The sequence below is a fragment of the Tursiops truncatus genome, chromosome 10 (assembly GCF_011762595.2).
Source record: "Tursiops truncatus isolate mTurTru1 chromosome 10, mTurTru1.mat.Y, whole genome shotgun sequence".
NCBI lineage: Eukaryota > Metazoa > Chordata > Mammalia > Artiodactyla > Delphinidae > Tursiops > Tursiops truncatus.
The window spans coordinates 54,419,438-54,436,832 of NC_047043.1; the positions used below are offsets into that span (position 1 = coordinate 54,419,438).

The 17,395-nt window shown below is 45.0% G+C and overlaps 1 protein-coding gene and 1 non-coding gene across 4 annotated transcripts in view; one reads left to right on the forward strand and one right to left on the reverse strand.

Annotated features, from left to right (window-relative positions):
* The window catches only part of TRANK1 (tetratricopeptide repeat and ankyrin repeat containing 1), a 65,636-nt gene that overhangs the window by 29,502 nt on the left and 18,739 nt on the right, over positions 1-17,395 (forward strand). For all 3 annotated transcript variants that reach the window (XM_019946960.3, XM_019946961.3, XM_073810992.1), the window contains 5 exons: positions 5,975-6,174; positions 6,458-6,595; positions 12,342-12,488; positions 13,806-13,962; positions 16,879-16,967. In XM_019946960.3, the coding sequence (XP_019802519.2) occupies positions 5,975-6,174; positions 6,458-6,595; positions 12,342-12,488; positions 13,806-13,962; positions 16,879-16,967 (731 nt within the window). The remainder of the gene's footprint in view (positions 1-5,974; positions 6,175-6,457; positions 6,596-12,341; positions 12,489-13,805; positions 13,963-16,878; positions 16,968-17,395) is intronic.
* Positions 11,124-11,196, reverse strand: TRNAG-UCC (transfer RNA glycine (anticodon UCC)). The gene has a single exon. It is a non-coding gene; the product is annotated as a tRNA-Gly (tRNA).

A 17,395-nucleotide genomic window follows, 5' to 3' on the forward strand; every position in this document is an offset into this window, starting at 1 on the left:
AAGTTCAGTAGTCATCGCTACTCATTCTTAGGTTGATGATTTAAGCTGTGGTTGAATGGAAATGAACCTCTAAGTAATTACAGCTTAAGGTGTTGGCCATGACATGAAAACATTTCAGGGGAACATTTAAACTGCTTAAGAACTTTTGTTAAAGCACTTTGGAAGCACCTGCTTCTAAAATGTAAAGTAATACGTCAATTACAAGTCATTAATCCTGAAAGAAAGCAGCTTTTCTTCCGAAGAGAAGCAAGAAAAGACGGCGGTGGGGGGTGGGGGGTGGGGGGGGCGGGAGGTTGTGGGAGATAATGCACTCTCAGGTGCTTTTAATTTGTGCCTCACGTGTGCCCCTTCCCTGTGCCAGGCACGATGCCAGGCAGTTGACATAGGTACTGAACCTGGGCCACGGAGGTGAAAGCCCGGAATCCTAACCACTGGGCCACTAGGGAACCCCCATGGGTACCTGTTTTTAAGCCTCCAAAAAACCCTACAAGGTAGACATCATTCCCATTTTACAAAGGAAGAAACTGAGGCACAGAGAATACTTCCTTTGTGGTTTATAGAATGCTCACCAATTCACCTCCTATGTCCTGCATGTGTCCATGAACAACATAGAGTATTATTTTACATGTTTAAAAACTTTGTTTAATGGACTCATACCAGACGTACCTTTCTGCAACTTCGTAATTTTGCTTATAGTAATGTTTTGGGATTTCTGCATGTTGATACCATGGAGCTGCAGTCCATGCATTTCTCAGTGCTGTTAGTAGTCTAATTCATGACTGCACCACACTTTGTTATCCACTTTCCAGACAAAATTATTCTTCCTTTATCCCTCAACAAAAATATTTTCGTTTTTTATACTTCTCTTGCTGACAACGCATATCCTACTTGCTTTACACACTGAAATGCTTCCCTTATCATTTTTACATATTACAGTTTTTAACTTAAAAGACCTTAACAAAACCAAGAAACAAGTAATTGAGCTGTTTGTTTATATCAGCATTTTCTTTTTCTTTTTTTTTTTGTGGTACGCGGGCCTCTCACTGTTGTGGTCTCTCCCGTTGCGGAGCACAGGCTCTGGACACGCAGGCTCACGGGCCCAGCCGCTCCGCGGCATGTGGGATCTTCCCGGACCGGGGCACAAACCCGTGTCCCCTGCATTGGCAGGCGGACTCTCAACCACTGCGCCACCAGGGAAGCCCTATATCAGCATTTTCTGATTGGCAAGCTTAAGAACATAACCTCTGAAAACATATATTTTTCTCATAGCACAACTTCTCTTTAATGTGGTACAAGATGCTGTTTAAGGAACCCAAACATCTTTTGTAGTTCTGCTAATTAACCCAAGGCTGAAGTCTCAGGCAAAGTGGGCTGTGTTTGTATTTCAAGGACATGATAAGCGTTAATTTCAAGCTTTCTCCTAGGCATATTTTTGTTCTCTCAGGGTCAGAATTCTGAAAACAGTATTTTATCAAGCTAGCTTTCTCTAACTGCATATGCAAAAAAGAACCAGTTTAGAGTGTCAGAAGAGTTTCATCTTAACCAATTTTCTCTGGAGTCTGAAGAATACTGTTGGCCCACAGTGTTAAAAAGAAAATCGTCTTTTTCTTAGTCATAGGTTCATAGCCAAAATTTTTCTTAATGAATTGAACCTGAATTTCCCATTTTACAAAAAGCAACAAGAATACCAATCACACAAATGGAATACACACTCACACACCAGAAGACAGAACTGTCACAAATGCACTGAGAGGATGACCGATACGGAGTCCCAGACAAACACTTCCCAACACAAATGGTCCTCAACGTCAGAAACACGTCAGAACCAACTGGCAAGATGCCCAGATAGCACCTCATGCTCAAAAGAAAATGTGCCTTGTGCTCACCAGTGCCCTTACTCAGGCTTGGCGCTCGTCAGCTCGTCCAGATGCGTGTTTCCGTTGCACCAAGGAAAAGCGTATGTTGGCAGCCAGTGCCGAGCAAGGAAGAAACAGGGAGGATCTCCGAAACCAATGGTTAGGGCAGCTGCTAGGAACGTCCGCCCAAATCCCCCTCCCGAATCCAGTGAGCCACGAGCAATGAGCTCCTCACAGCCATCCCAGTGCTTCTTCATGGCGGCAGCTCTTCCCAAGAAAACCCTGGAAGCCAGATATCGCGAGAGCGCAGCCTCACGTTGGGTGTCAAAAACTTCCCGCAAGTGGGTCCAGGTGCTCGCTGCTCAAAAGCCAATAAAGAGGCAAGGTTGGTGGAAAGGAAAGTTTGCTTTATTTCAGAGACCAGCAACCCGGGGCTGGGGTGTCAGATTCACGTCCCAAGGCCAACTCCCCTTCCCCCCACCCTGCCAATCGGTGGTCAAGAGCTTTTATAGAGGGAGGGAGGAGGCTACATGCAGAAACAGCACAGTCAGCTCTGACAGTCATCTTGAAACTGGTCATCGGTGGTCTGATGATTGTCTTACTTAAATCCTTCTGACCTGGGGTTACGGTAACCTCCTATGTAGTCTTTTAATGGTTTTAAATTGTGCTCCTTATATTTAGGTAGGTGTCAAAATTTAGGTAAATTTAATTAATTCAGTTTAAAATGTATGTGTGGTGTGACATTGTCTTTATTGAAATCATGCTTCTGTGATCTAATTTTCCTTTTTTCCATAGAGATAAACAGTTGTGCTGATGCCATTTACCTCATGGTCCATCCTTTCCCCTCATTTGCAATTCTTGCTTTTCAAATATCTGTTGTCTTTATTTACTGTATTATCAGATTTCTCCATTGACTCTTTGTAATTTTGATTGGAATTGAAGTTCTCACTCTTTGGGAAGAAATCACATCTTTACATTGTAGGGATTTCTGAACCATGACCTTGGCATATTTCTCTGTTCAGATTTTTTTTTTTACTGCCTTCAATAATATTTTATAATTTTCCCCAGATATTTTACACAGCTCTTAGATTTGTCCCAGAAACCTTATACTTTTGGTTACTATCATGGCTGCACCTTTTTTCTCTTTTTAAATTTTCTAGCCATGTCTTGCTGGTATAGAGGGATGCTGTTGGTTCTTGTGTATTGATCTGGTATCTCACAATCTTGCTGAACACTCTTACTACATGTACCATTTTGACATTTTTATGCAGGTAAGGGCAGGTTTGATCTTCTATACTTGTCATTTCTTTTTTGTATCATATTTTATTGGTTAGGACCTTAAACAGAAACAGTAACAGGCATCCGTATGTTATTCCTGAAGTTAATGTGAATATTTTTTTAACATTTCACCATTTAAGTCTGGTGCTTATTGTAGGTTTTTGATGGATTCTCTTTTTCTGGATGCATTTCAGGTAGGCTGTGGTTTGGTGAAAAGAGAAAACACACACAGACCACACACACGTACATACACATACACACACACATTGGTACTCTTAACACCCTTACAGTGTAAAAGTAGATTAACATTCTGATTTGTTTAGCCAAGGATTCAGAAAACAATTAGAAGCCAGGTGGCCTCCCAGAGTGTAGCATACACCACACAGCTCAGCCCAGCTTTCCAGGACTCTCACAGTCTTCCTGATGTTGCCCATCAATTACAGGGTCTGCCTGGGTCTGAGCAGCTCAGCTTCTTGCTCTTCCATGACTTTCTACTTGTGCTGTGCAGGAAAAACTGGCACAAAGAAGTTTATGCTCGAAATACGAGATTTTATCCATTCAGGAAACATATATTGAGCTCCTCCCCTACCTGACACTGTGTGGGGGCTTGGTGACCAAGACGTTCACATTTCTCTGTCCCCAGGGGGTAGCTCCAGACGGCACCCCCTTTTTTGCTGTCGGACTCTGTAGAGGGGACCTGGCATGAGTAGTTGAATGAGCCCCTTATTCTGATGGTGTACATGGGTTCAGCACCACTGGTCTGGGGCAGCAGCCTTTATGATCAGCAAGATAGAGTATGGCAAAGGGCATTGTCCCGTGAGCAGTTGTTTTTTTTTTTTTTTTTTATGTAGTAGGCAACCCACCCAGATGATCACTACATAAACTCCATTTTCCACCTCCTGTCAGGATAGAGGGAAGACTGTGCGTAAATGTTTCCGTGTATAGAACCAGAAAAAGCCCCAATAATATGTATTAGATTTGAGAGACTTTAGAAAACACACAAAACGTTAAAAAAAAAAAAAATTCAAGCCCCCTGTAAGGCTACTCACTACTCACATTTTGTTTCGTTTCCTTCTGATCTCTTTACTGGCCATATACAGATATGCATTTATCACACACATTTATTGATTGATTATGTGTATTTACATAATCAGTGTTATGATTGATTAACATTGTTTAATCAATCATAATTTAGTGAATATTTAGTGAATACTTCCCCCATCTTTTATTCTTTTTTAAATTGAGATTCACATAGCATAACATTCACCTGTTTAAAATGTGCAATTTCGTGGTTTTTTAATATATTCATAAGGTTGTGCAACCATTACCCCTGTCTAATTCCAGAACATTTTTATCACCCCCAAAAGAAACCCCATAACCGTTAGCAGTCACCCTTATCCCCTCCTCACCCCTGTGAACTACCAGTCTACTTTCTGTGTCTGTGGGTTTGCCTATTCTGGACATTTCATATAAATGGAATCACAAAATATGTGACCTTTTATGTCTGCCTCCTTTCACTTAGCACAGTGTTTTCAAGGTTCTTCCATATTGTAGCGTGTATCAGTACTTCATTGCTTTTTATAGCTGAACCATCTTTTATTCTTTGAGCATGTTTGTATAAAAAATTTTATCTAGTTCCCTAGAAGGGCATTTAAGTGGATTCCAGTTTTTCACTGAAATGAACACTTCCGTGCTTTTTTCTGATCCTCTCATTAGTGTACATCTCTGAACCACAGTCGCAGCTGATCTGCTTAAATTCAACAGTTTCCACTTGTATTCTTGATTTCTTTATATTGCATAGTGTTAATAATAATAGCATTGGATAGTAACATTTCCCTTTACTATTTGGTAACAGCAATGGGTACACATATGCCCATTTCATAGAATTCTAGCTGGTGTTGGGCAAAGGGCACATGGCCCCTAAGAATAGTGGGAGACCCAGGATGATCCGTATTCAGTCCAGCTTCTTTTGGAGGTGTTTACTAACTTCTCGGACCTTGGAGTCCCTGTTTGTAAAAGTGGGGTTGTCTGGTCTGTCTCACCGGGCTGTTGTGAGAATTAATAAACAGGTTAATCTTTATGAAGGTGCCTCTTGTTTAGTCGACATCACTGTCAGTGTTACTTCAGCGCTTAGACAAAAATGGGACCCAAGGAGAAAGCTCTTTGGAAAATCCTTTATCCAGCTCTGACAATTATTTAGTATACTCCTCTCTTTGCTGGGTATAAACCTGGTGGAAAAGGGCAATGGAAGCCGAGGTTGCTGCCCCACCTAACGTCCAGCTCTTACCATGTAGTGTTGTCTCCAGTGCTCTAAGTACCAACGACAGGGGACAGGATAGTTCTTGTTTTTTAACTGTATATTAGCCCCTGTATTAGCATTCTAACAACTCTAAGTGTTTAGTTACATTTCTGCCTTGACTCTTCTTCATGAGGTCATTTTCTCTCACATGAATATAGTCCAGGAATGAGATTTACAAAACCTTCTTAGGACAGCAAACACATCTCTGCCTTTGTCTGCGGTACCCGGAGTAATACAGCTCGGAGCCAAAGTGATAATCTAACAGGATCTGGAAATTGGCTGCAATTGTATGTACTCTCAGGACCAATACTGCTTCTCAGGAGAAAAGCAAAACCAAAATAAGAAAACAAAATGCACGGGAGTTCCCTGGCGGCCTAGTTGGTTAGGATTCCAGGCTTTCATTGCCGTGGCCTGGATTCAGTCCCTGGTCAGGGACCTGAGATCCCGCGAGCTGTGCAGCGTGGCCAAAAACAAAACAAAACAAACCAAAAACCCCAGCCATGTTGGCGTGTTGTACAGTATCTGACTTTTTTTATCCCAGGAATCCTCAATCTGGCATCTGGAGTGGTAGATTTACTTCAGTTCTATTTCCCGGAATCTTTTGATCGCCTTCCAAGGGATTCTGGCCTCTTTGATGGTCCCAGACCAATTGTCCTGGAGTCCTGTAGTGTAAGTGACTTGGCAATATTGCTTCGAGGCAACAAAAGAAAAACCCAGCCCATTGAATTTGGAGCCCACCAGGTGAGTTTCTTGAGATTGTATGTTTTAAAATAAAAGGCAGTTTGCAGTTGAAAAAAGGTTTGAGAAGCTGAGTTCTTCCACAACGTAGAATTCAGTAGCCCCTGTCCCAGAACGAGGAAGTTTCAGAGATGGGTGAGTGACGAAGTGTTATTAATATTCCCACCACGATGGCCGTTCCTCATCAAAGACATTACTTACCTCCCACAGAAATAGTCTCAGCTTTACTAGATTTCTCTTTGTACAATGTGAAGTTTTTTCTCTTCTATCCCCCTTTGTTTCCTAGGTAATCCTTGTAGCCAGTGAAATGGCAAAGGAGAAAATTCCAGAAGAGCTGGGATTAGCGCTTGTGCTAACAGTTTACGAAGCCAAAGGCCTAGAATTTGATGACGTGCTCCTTTACAACTTTTTCACTGATTCTGAGGTATGTCGTACTCAATTCTTCTTCTCACAGCGCATGTGTGTGTAGGAGCTCCACTTCCACTCCAGGAAAGAGAATTTTGGAGCTGAGCAGATGAGAGTTGGTCACAGGTGACCGTTTCCCTTTTGGAGCATCATCCATTTGGTGTGGGGTTTTGTGTGTTTGGATGCGGCTTTCGACAATGTCTGTGGGTTGTTTCATAGTGTGTTGTGGGATGGCTTTCCCCGTGCCTTGCCCTTCCCTGTTTTCTTGTATTCCCCTTTTCTGAATGCCTGGTACCCAAGCGCCAGCTTCCGGTTTTCACTAGCTACTGTTAACCTTGACTCCCAAGGATCCTCAAGTTGGAGCAAGGTCTAAGGAGAGCCTTACAAATGAAGGCAAGGTTAGCAATGTCCACCCTATGAGGACAGAACCGGGCAAGGTCATTCATAGGGAGACAACTGCAGGAAGACACGTGAGCCTTGGTTCCTGCCCACAGGATCAGGTAATGCAGGGGACGAGAACAGCCATCCTGCCTGAGCTCCCTCCGGGCATGGCTTTGCCACCACTGCTTGCCACCCTTGCCCACAATGGCAGCAAAAGAGTCCCCAGACTGACCCCCAGTGACCTCTGTGCCAGCCGATTGTCTTGACTTGGCTCCTGAGTCCTTGTGATGGTTTTTCTTCCCAACCTCAGTACATTATAGGTAGAGCCGCCAGCTCAAGGCCATTGTCCTCAGTTTCATAGCAACTGCCTTCTCTTCACCACCGTCTTCGGTGGAGGCTCAGGTTGGCTGCTGACCATGCTGTGGGGTCTCCTTTGGGGACATAGCTGGCTGTACCCTGGTGCCCGTTGCAGACTCCCCGCTGCACACAGTGCATGCTTGAAGGGGCTGTTTTCATACCCAAGTCACGAGCACTGTTAGCTTTGACTCCTTAAAATCTGCTCCAGAACTGACCCTTTAAATGGAGTCCTTTGTTTTTGTTTTGTTTTTTTCTGGTCTTTTTTTAAATGTCACATTTGCCTCGATAATACCTATGACTAATATTGCTATGGATGTTTTACAGTTTATAAAGTGCTTTTTGAAGGCATTGTCTCAATTTATCCTCCACCAACCCTCTGACATTGTGTGTATTTTTATTACTCTCATTCTACACATAAGGCTGAGGGTCATGGAAGTTACATAAGTTGCCTGTAGTCGTAATGTAGGTGGCAGAGCTCGGAGATGAACTCAGATGCTTTGAATTCCAAATCTCAAGATCTTTCCACTGTACTCCCTTCCTTTTAATACCCTGCATGCAAATCGGCTTCCAGAACCTTCCACAATGAATATATCATTACCATACCTTAAGTGCACTCCTTTTCTATTGACTTTTCTGATAAAATCAGATGCATTCTCATTAATCCTGGAACCATTTTTAATCTCCGAGGACTAACTTTTTTTTTTCTCATAATACATTCATTGGTCATGGTTGGACCGAGGCTCTCCTAAAAGAGGAAAGGGTAAGACTTTGTTGTTCGTGTCCTTTATTAAGTGCCAGTTGTATGCTTGTGCTAGTAAGAAGCTCCAGGAGCTCTGGACTTATGGATCGGTAACTTGTGGTCAACTCTGTTTGTGAAAGAAAAATCTACTTAATTCTCTTTCACCCTGACCCTGGAATGGCACAATCTTGGATCCCTTGACCCTAAGCTCCCACCAAGGGATCAGTGAGTTGCATGAAATTAAAACAATCACAAATTAAGTCTTGTGGTAACATCCACGTCATCCTATACACAGAATGAGAATTCTAAAAAGACTTCTGATGTGATGCCTCCCAATTACCAGGGAATGGAATCGTGCATTCCCCAGCACAAAGCACACCCTCAGTTTATCATTCACAACCACAGGACCAAAAGGCACCAGTCAGCAAATGAGAGGAGATGCTACAATCAAAGGAGAGGAAAAACAGAGGTCACAGGAGTCCCCATGCGTCTGTGGTCTGGCTGCTCACGTGGGGTTTCTTTTGGGGGTGATGGGTGAAGGCTGCTGAACAGTACTTGCTGTTTGACATGGGAGACTGTGGAGGACTCCTCTCTCCATCCCTGGCCTCCTCTTCCACCGCCGTTTATGTATCTGGAAGGTGCTGTGTGTGTGTGTGTGTGTGTGTGTGTGTGTGTGTGTGTGTAGGGGGCTTCTTATGGCCCTGGCTTCAGAGGATTCACTGTTACCTGTTCAACCACATGGACACCAGGGTCATCTTCTGAGATGAGAAAGGAACCAAGGAATGGTTATATCAAGGCCTTCTCTTGTAGGATTTTGCCTCATTTGGGGGAGGGGAAGTCATTCTCTGGTCACCTCCAAACTCTCCTCCTGTGGGGACTTGGAGGGGTGCTTGCCATTGACACTCTGCCCCAGTGGGGAGTCCCTTCCTTCACACTCATGTGTGACCAGGACAGGAGAGGCTTTCAAAACCACAATTTTTAAGAGTTGCTGAACTAATCTAGAGAACAGGCCCCACAAAAGAAGCCTTGCTGGTAGAGTCTAAGTCCTTTTCCTTCATAATTACTAATCCCCAGAGAAGAAGCTGGAAGACTTCTAGATGCTTCTTCCTTTTATTGCCGGGAGTGCTGCAGGCCTGTATTCTTGCTGTAAACACGTGCTCGCTCCTAGGAGGCTCTGTCTTGAGAGTGAAATGTGTTTTATTCATGGAAACAGGTTAGTCGTGTGCCATACGAGCAGCTTCTGTGTCTCCTTCGAGCAGTTTTAAGTTACAGGTGCTTTGGGCTTCCCTGGTGACGCAGTGGTTGAGAGTCTGCCTGCCGATGCAGGGGACACGGGTTCGTGCCCCGGTCCGGGAAGATCCCACATGCCACAGAGCGGCTGGGCCCGTGAGCCGTGGCCGCTGAGCCTGCGCGTCCGGAGCCTGTGCTCCGCAACGGGAGAGGACACAACAGTGAGAGGCCCGTGTGCCGCAAAAAAAAAAAAAAGATACAGGTGCTTCACTGGCCTTCCAAGTTCAGGCCGCCTGCACCTCCCGCTGTCTGCCGGACCTCCTCAGGTGTTAGCATGCGTGTCTCTTGCCTGCTTTCTTTGGCAAACAATTAAGTTGGGTAAACAGCTTTACGAAGATGAAAAGATAGTCACAGATGTGTCCTGAAGATTTTTTTTTTTTAACTTTCAACTACTAAAATTGATTACATGACTCACATCTCTTCTCATAACCTGGTGATTAATTCCCTAATTGGTTAGTAGCATAACCACTCTTATTTAATAGATAGTATTTAAAGCATTTAACCTAATGTGTTTTTTTTAATTTATTTATTTTATTTTATTATTTATTTTTGGCTGCGTTTGGGTCTTCGTTGCTGCATGTGGCCTTTCTCTAGTTGTGGAGAGCGGTTGCTACTCTTTATTGTGGTGCATGGGCTTCTCATTGCTGTGGCTTGTCTTTGTTGCGGAGTCCGGGCTCTAGGCGTGCGGGCTTCAGTAGTTGTGGCATGTGGGCTCAGTAGTTGCGGCTCACCAGCTCTAGAGCGCAGTCTCAGTAGTTGTGGCGCATGGGCTTAGTTGCTCTGCAGCATGTGGGATCTTCCCGGCCCAAGGCTTGAACCCATGCCCCCTGCATTGGCAGGCAGATTCTAACCACTGAGCCACCAGGGAAGTCCCTAACCTAATGTTTATAGAGTTTACATTATAGAGGAACTGAAGGGAGGTAATGAACTGTATCTACTCCACCTTTCCATCATCCTTGAAAAGATACATAGGTGGCAAGTAGCACCATTTTATAAAAAACTGAAGGATAGGAGAATTGACTACCTACTCCCCCAAGACACACAATAAAGTATGAAATCTGAAACTTCATGGGAATTCTTCACTGTAGATACTGTGTATAATCTGGTCACGTTTGCCTCCCCAGGGTCTACAAACTATGGCCTGGGGGCTAAACCCAGCTCACTGCCTGTGAGCTAAGAATGGTTTTTACATTTTTAAATGGTTAAAAAAATCAAAAGGAAAATCATATCCTGTGGCATGCGAAAATTTAGTATTAAATTCAATTTTAGTGTCAAAAGATAACGTTTCATTTCATCACACTTGCCCGTTCATTTACTGTTGACTAGAGCTGCTTTTGCTCTACAGTAGCGGAGTAGAGTAGTTGCAATAGAGACCATATAGCCCACAAAGCCAAAAATATTTATCATCTGACCCTTTAGCAAAAAAATTTACAGACCCTGATCTACAAGTCACCGTGGTTTTGTGGTTTGATTTGGGTAAAGGGGAAAATGGCTAAAATGTCAACTCTTTATCGAGCATTGTAGAGACACTTGACATTGATTATCTCCTTTTATTTTTCCAACAATGTGGTTAGTTCTGTCATCCACATTTTACAGAACAGGAAAATGAGACCTAGAAGAGGCATTTGTTCAAGGTCACATAATAAGTGGACAAATCGAGATTTAATTTGTTCCATCTGACCTCAGAGTCCACCTTGCACAGCATACCCCACGGCTCCTGAATTTCACTCCATCCTTTTTTTGGGGGGACGGGGGGGCCTTGTGGCTTGCGGGATCTTAGTTCCTCAACCAGGGATTGAACCTGGGCCCTCTGCAGTGGAAGTGCAGAGTCCTAACCACTGGACTGCCAAGGAATTCCCGAGCTCCGTCCTTGATTGGATCACTTGGTTAGGAAATTTTGTCACATGTCTTTTTTTTATATCATAAGAAAATAATTTTAATTTTTTATTCTTACATTTCCTAGCATTCATATGTTCAGTGAAAATGTTTCAAATTATTTACACTTTGAATGCAATTACATCTCTTAATCCTGGGCATTTAATATAACACAAATTATGTGAAAATTCGGTTATAACACAACTAGTAATTTTGCTGACATAAGGGCAAGACTCTATTTTATAGAATAGATGTAAAAATAATTTATGAATTATTACATCTTTATTACTCATTTAAACATGGCTAAACTATCCACATGTAACAGCAGTAATTATATTTTTATTATCTTGGTTATTTGTGACTCTTAGTCATATGAAACCCAAAGCTTAACACAAATTATTTTGTATTTATATTTTTTAGACTTATTTTTTATTGAGGCAACACTGGTTTATAACATTATATAAGTCGCTCGTGTACAAGATTGTATTTCTACTTCTATATAGCCTACAGCATGCTTACCACCAAAAATTTAGTTTCTGGGACTTAGGGAACTAAGATCCCACATGCTGCGTGGCATGGCCAAAAAATTGAAGGAAGGAAGGAAGGAAGGAAAAATAAAACTTAAAAAAAAATTTAGTTTCCATTTGTCACCATAGAGTTGATATTTTGCCATTTGTGACAACATGGATGGACACCGCGGGTACCACCCTAAGCGTCACATGTGTCTTAATGACTGACCCTAAGTGGCATTTTTTAAACACATTGTGAAAAGAGGTGAGGATACTGGTTTTCTCTCTCCATTCTGCTTGTGGACATTCTTTCAACAACAGGAACCTCCAGGCCATAAACACTCGTGCTAGAAGTAAGCACATGTGCCTGCTTCTTGGCCGTCTTAGCTGAGTGTCTGGGGGTCTTCCCGGTAGCTGCCCTGATCCCTGCCTGCACCACCTGGGCCCCGACCCCCACTCTGAAGCCATAGGATGGCCACCTCCTCACAGCTGGTGCTGAAGGCCTGGCCGCCGTGCCAGGCAAAGGGGGCTCAGTTCTCTGTGAGGCCCAGGGAGGCTGGGTGTGCACTGCAGAAGCATATTCTGCTGGTCTTTCATTTGTCTTTGTTGTTCAGGCTTACAAGGAATGGAAGATCATTTCCTCATTTACCCCTTCATCCTCTGAGTCCAGAGAGGAAAGCCGTCGGCTGATTGAGGTGCCCCTAGAGAAATGCAGCTCCTCTCAGGGCGGGGCTTTCATGGTGAATCCAGAAATGTACAAGGTGAGTATCAGCCAGGGGTCCATGAGCTTGCTTGACAGGGAGCCAGTAAGCAGGGCTTGGCCGATAAGATGGGGTTAAAGATGGAGCCTGTGCTGCGGGTCTTCCTGTCCGTCAGCACTAGGGGGTGGAGGATGGGAAAGGGAATGTGGTGGGCTCAGCGCTGGCGACCCCCTCTTCTCAGCAGAGAGCCAGGCTTGATGTGGGGCGCCAAAGGGGGAGGGTAGCACCTTCTGTTCGCCTCTGGAGCTCTGTTCAGAAACTCTGACATGGCTGACGGGGAACTCAGAAGTGAAGTCCGTGACTGTAGTCAGTGGAGACCATTGTCTTCCAGCCTTGTCTGTGAAGGGACCCTGTCTCCCTTCCCCTGGGCGTCCCACTACATCACCGAGAAGTAGGCCAGAGCCGAAAAGCTCTGTGGAGTTCTAGACCGACGAAGGCCGACAGAGGCCTCGAGAGTGAGGGCAATACCACAGAAAACCGAACCGGCAAAAACCAAAAGCTTTGGGAGAAACTGCTGTCCTAGTTTTATGTCTCCTACATAGTAGAAAACAAATAAATAGAAGAGCAGTTATCCGGTTATTTCTGTAACTACCTGGAAGGCTCTGCACATAGATGTTAAATCATCACCAAGCTGTGCAGACCTCTGGGTAGCCACAAATCCGTTGTTTTGAAATGTGCATGATTTAATCAAGGAGGTCCTCCCTGAGTCTAAGACATAGTCCCCTTATACCCAGAGTCCTCAGTCATGGGGTAGGTCAGGAGTAATATAGTGCTAATAGTAGTCACAGTAGCAGCGTGGGACTGCTCCATTTTTTTAATTTTTTATTTTTTTTTAAATTTTGGCCGCACTGTGCAGCTTGTGGGATCTTAGTTCCCCGACCAGGGATTGAACCCTGGCCCTTGCCAGTGAAAGTGTGGAGTCCTCACCCCTGGACTTCCAGGGAATTCCCACTGCTCCAATTTTTAAAAATAAGTTACAGTAATTGCGTAGGATGTGACTTTTGGGATAAACTGAGTGAAAGGTACATGGGACCTCTCTGCAATATCTTTGTAACCTCCTAGGGATCTATAATTATTTCAAAGTGGACAAGTACAGCAGATTCAAGGGTGGGCCTGTACTAACACTGCCCCCCTCGCTAGAGTTCGCTTCCCTGTGCTGCGGCCACAGTGGGCTCCCCACGTCCTGCTCAGGCCTGGGCTGTACTTCATAAAACTTACTTTTTGAATATTCCTCCAAAATCAGAATAAGCCCGTTGAAGTGAGACACGTTGTATTGTAGCCTGAAGGCTCATGCCTTGGTCCTCATCTTGTCTTTAGCTCCTGAACGGGGAGCTGAAGCAGCTCTACACGGCCATCACCCGGGCTCGGGTCAACCTCTGGATCTTTGACGAAAACCCAGAGAAACGGGCTCCTGCTTTCAAATATTTCATGAAAAGGAATTTTGTCGAAGTCGTGAAAATGGATGAAAATAAAGGTAAGCGCTCATTAAAATATTCTGGCTGTTGGACAGAAAGCATGTTACTCTCAGCTGCCCTGTGGCCGAGGGTAAAGGGTATCGTTTTTGGAAAACACTTTCTTTCCACATTCTTCTGAGACATGAGTGTTCCTATTTATTGCTAAAGTGTGTGGGAGACTGAAGTTGTAATGAGAGTGGGAGGGTTAACTCCTTCAGGGAAGAACTTTTATTTGTCCTAAAAGGTAAGGATCATGGACAAAGGATAGACAAAGTAGGCTTTGCTGGGAGAATACAAATTAACTGTGGACTTTTGGACAGCTGTTTGGCAATATCTATCAAAATAAAAAATGCACCTACCTTTTGACCCGGTAATTCCACTTCTAAGGATCTATCCAGAGATACTCTTTTATACAATCTCTAAGATAACATGCACGAGAGCGCTCCTTACAGCCCCGTTTGTAATGATAAGAAACTAAAAATGACTTAAGTGTCCGTGAAGGTGAAAGTGTCTGCAGTGGCTCCTCTGGTGCTGGGACCGGTGGGTGTGAGATTGTTAACTAGATGTGGACCTCTTTAACTTTTCACCATTTCTGTGCTGCTTGCAGTGTTTTTAAAAAAAAAAACAACATCATTATGTATTGTTTTTCATAAGTTACAAAGGCTAGCTAATTAAAAAATGGAATGAAGGTCTCCTGATGGGATAACTGGGAGATAAATAATCAGCCCTCATGAAGAAGAAAATTGTTCTGTTTCTTGGGGGTTAGCTGTTGAGTTGGCTGCTCCAGGCCATGGTGCATTTCTCCAAAGATGGGGGAAAGCCCACGGCTCTGTGGCTGCAGAGAGGTTTGTTGGTTTCCTGAGCATTTTCCAGCCAGTTTTACGGAGACTGTTTCTGGTTACAGCCAATGGCTCAGTTGGGGACCAGGATTAGAAGCTCTATTCCTGGGACCTGACTGTGGTGCTATAATGTGAAAAGTCTAAGGCTTGGGGTTAACCTGGCTTCTCATTAGAACTTTCCACCTGTGCAGCCGTGGGACTTAATTCAGCTAACACTTTCTCCCCCTGGGCCTCCACTTCCTCTACTAAAAGGAAAACGAGCGCGTTGACCTACCGTGGTGGTTCTTATTCCTCCCCGCAGCTCCGAGTCCTTTTATTCTCACAATATGTTCTGGCAACCCATTATAAGAGATCAAGATTGGCGATTTTTTTTAATTTAAAAATTCAAAATGAAAAAGGATTGCAATTAATATTATCTCTTGTTTGCATTAAGAATGCAAGGAAAAGTCCCATCTTAATTGTGAGTTACGACTTGCACGTGGTAAAGTCTTTGAGGACATCTGTTCTCACTGTTCTGAGGAGCTGGGGACGAGTGTGGTGACTTTGCATTTGGGGGTGTCTTCAGCGCGGCACCAGTAGAGGTCACCGGCCAGATGCAGAGATACTGTGTGGGGCTTTGCTGTGGAAATAAGATGTCACCTGGACACTCACAGTGCACACAGCACCAGAACAAGATGCTGCAAAGTCAGCTTTGCACACAGTGCGTGCGGGGGGCTGCAAGGATTGGCATGTGTTTTTTTTGTTTTGTTTTGTTTTAATTATTTATTTATTTATGGATGTGTTGGGTCTTCGTTTCTGTGCGAGGGCTTTCTCCAGTTGTGGCAAGCGGGGGCCGCTCTTCATTGCGGTGCGCGGGCCTCTCACTACTGCGCCCTCTCTTGTTGCGGAGCACAGGCTCCAGACGCGCAGGCTCAGTAGTTGTGGCTCACGGGCCCAGTTGCTCCGCGGCAGGTGGGCTCTTCCCAGACCAGGGCTCGAACCTGTGTCGCCTGCGTTGGCAGGCAGATTCTCAACCACTGCGCCACCGGGGAAGCCCTGGCGTGTGTTTTTGCACCACCTAAACAAAGCTGGCCTGTCTGCCTGGCCCCTCTGGTTGACCTCTGTTGGCTGAGGGGACTCTGACCTTTCCGGCTCAGATTTGACTTCCGCGTCGTCCTGATATTCAGCCTTTTGTGTGTTTTGTGAAGCTGTGGCTCGGAATCCCCAGAGAGTGTCGCCTCCGCCCCCACCCCCACCACCGCTGGCGGTGCTCGGGGGTCCTCGGCAAGGGGGGCCAGTGCAGTCACCGCCAGCTGCTGAGGCTGACAGACGGGACCAATAGCAGGTGGTGGCAGTGGTCAACGTCCGCCAACCAGAATGTGTCAGATCGCTTGAGGTGATGAGGGCAAAGTCTGCACATTTGGAAATACTGTCACTTTTCCCCTGCTAAGGCCCCGGCATGGGAGTTTGCCAAGAGCTACATGGCTTTGGGTTTTCAAGGAGGAACTGGAAATTGCTGTCTGTCTTCTAATTCGTATCCCTAGGAAGGGAAGGCAGACCAAAGTTCAAAAATCAAAGAGCATCTTTTCTCACCTCCACCTCCTTCTCCCAAAACCCACTACAACCTGGCTTGGTAAGCTACACTCTGCCTTACATGAATGCTAGACAGACAACGTAGGTGTGTTCGTTTGCTCAGGCCACCATAACAAATACCACAGACAGGGTGGCTTACACAACAGAAATTATTGTCTCAGTTCTGGAGCCTAGAAGTCTAAGATCAATAAAGCTGTCAGTGGTTTGATTTCTTCTGAGGCCTCTCTCCTTGGCTGTAGATGGCCTTTTCTCTGTGTGAGCCCCCTGTGTCTGTTCGTATGTGTTAATCTCCTCTTCTTATAAGGATGCCAGTCACATTGGATCAGGGCCCACCCATATGACCTCATTTTACCTTAATCACCTCTTTAAAGACCCTTGTCTCCAAATACAGTCACATTCCAAGCGACTGGGGGTTAGGACTTCAACACTTGAAATTTTGGGTGTAGGGGAACAAAATAGAGCCCATAACAGGTTTCAGTGAAGGGATCCCCAGAGAAGCAAACCCACGTTTCTCTTTCATTTTAGACCTCGACGATAGCATGTTTGTTAAAACCTCAACCCCTGCGGAGTGGATCGCCCAAGGAGATTACTATGCTAAACACCAGTGCTGGAAGGTAAGGAGAGAGAGGTCTGGGTGACCTGTGGCCTCGTCAAGCCTCACCAGCAGGTTTCTCATCTCTGCATTTGTCACCAGGACGGGGAGGGGGTCGGGGTCATGGTACTTGTGCTGCTGCCCCTTCTGCGACATCAGGTCACCCGCCATGCAGAGATCTCCCTGTCCCGCTCCCCACCACCCCCATGCGGTCATGACAAGCCTTCCTTTTGGCCAAGTGCCAGCGTGTGATCATAGGAAGAGGAAGGGTCCTGGCCTCTGCCCGCTGAGGAATCCTTCTGTCGGGAGGGATGGGGAACAGGCTGCACTCCCGATGGGGGAAGCTGCAGAGTTGCTCCATAAGGGGGCTAGGATGGATACAGAGAGGGGTGAAGGCCTGTGGTCACCCCTGCCATCAGGTGTAAGGGAGGAGAAAACAGTTTGCACTGT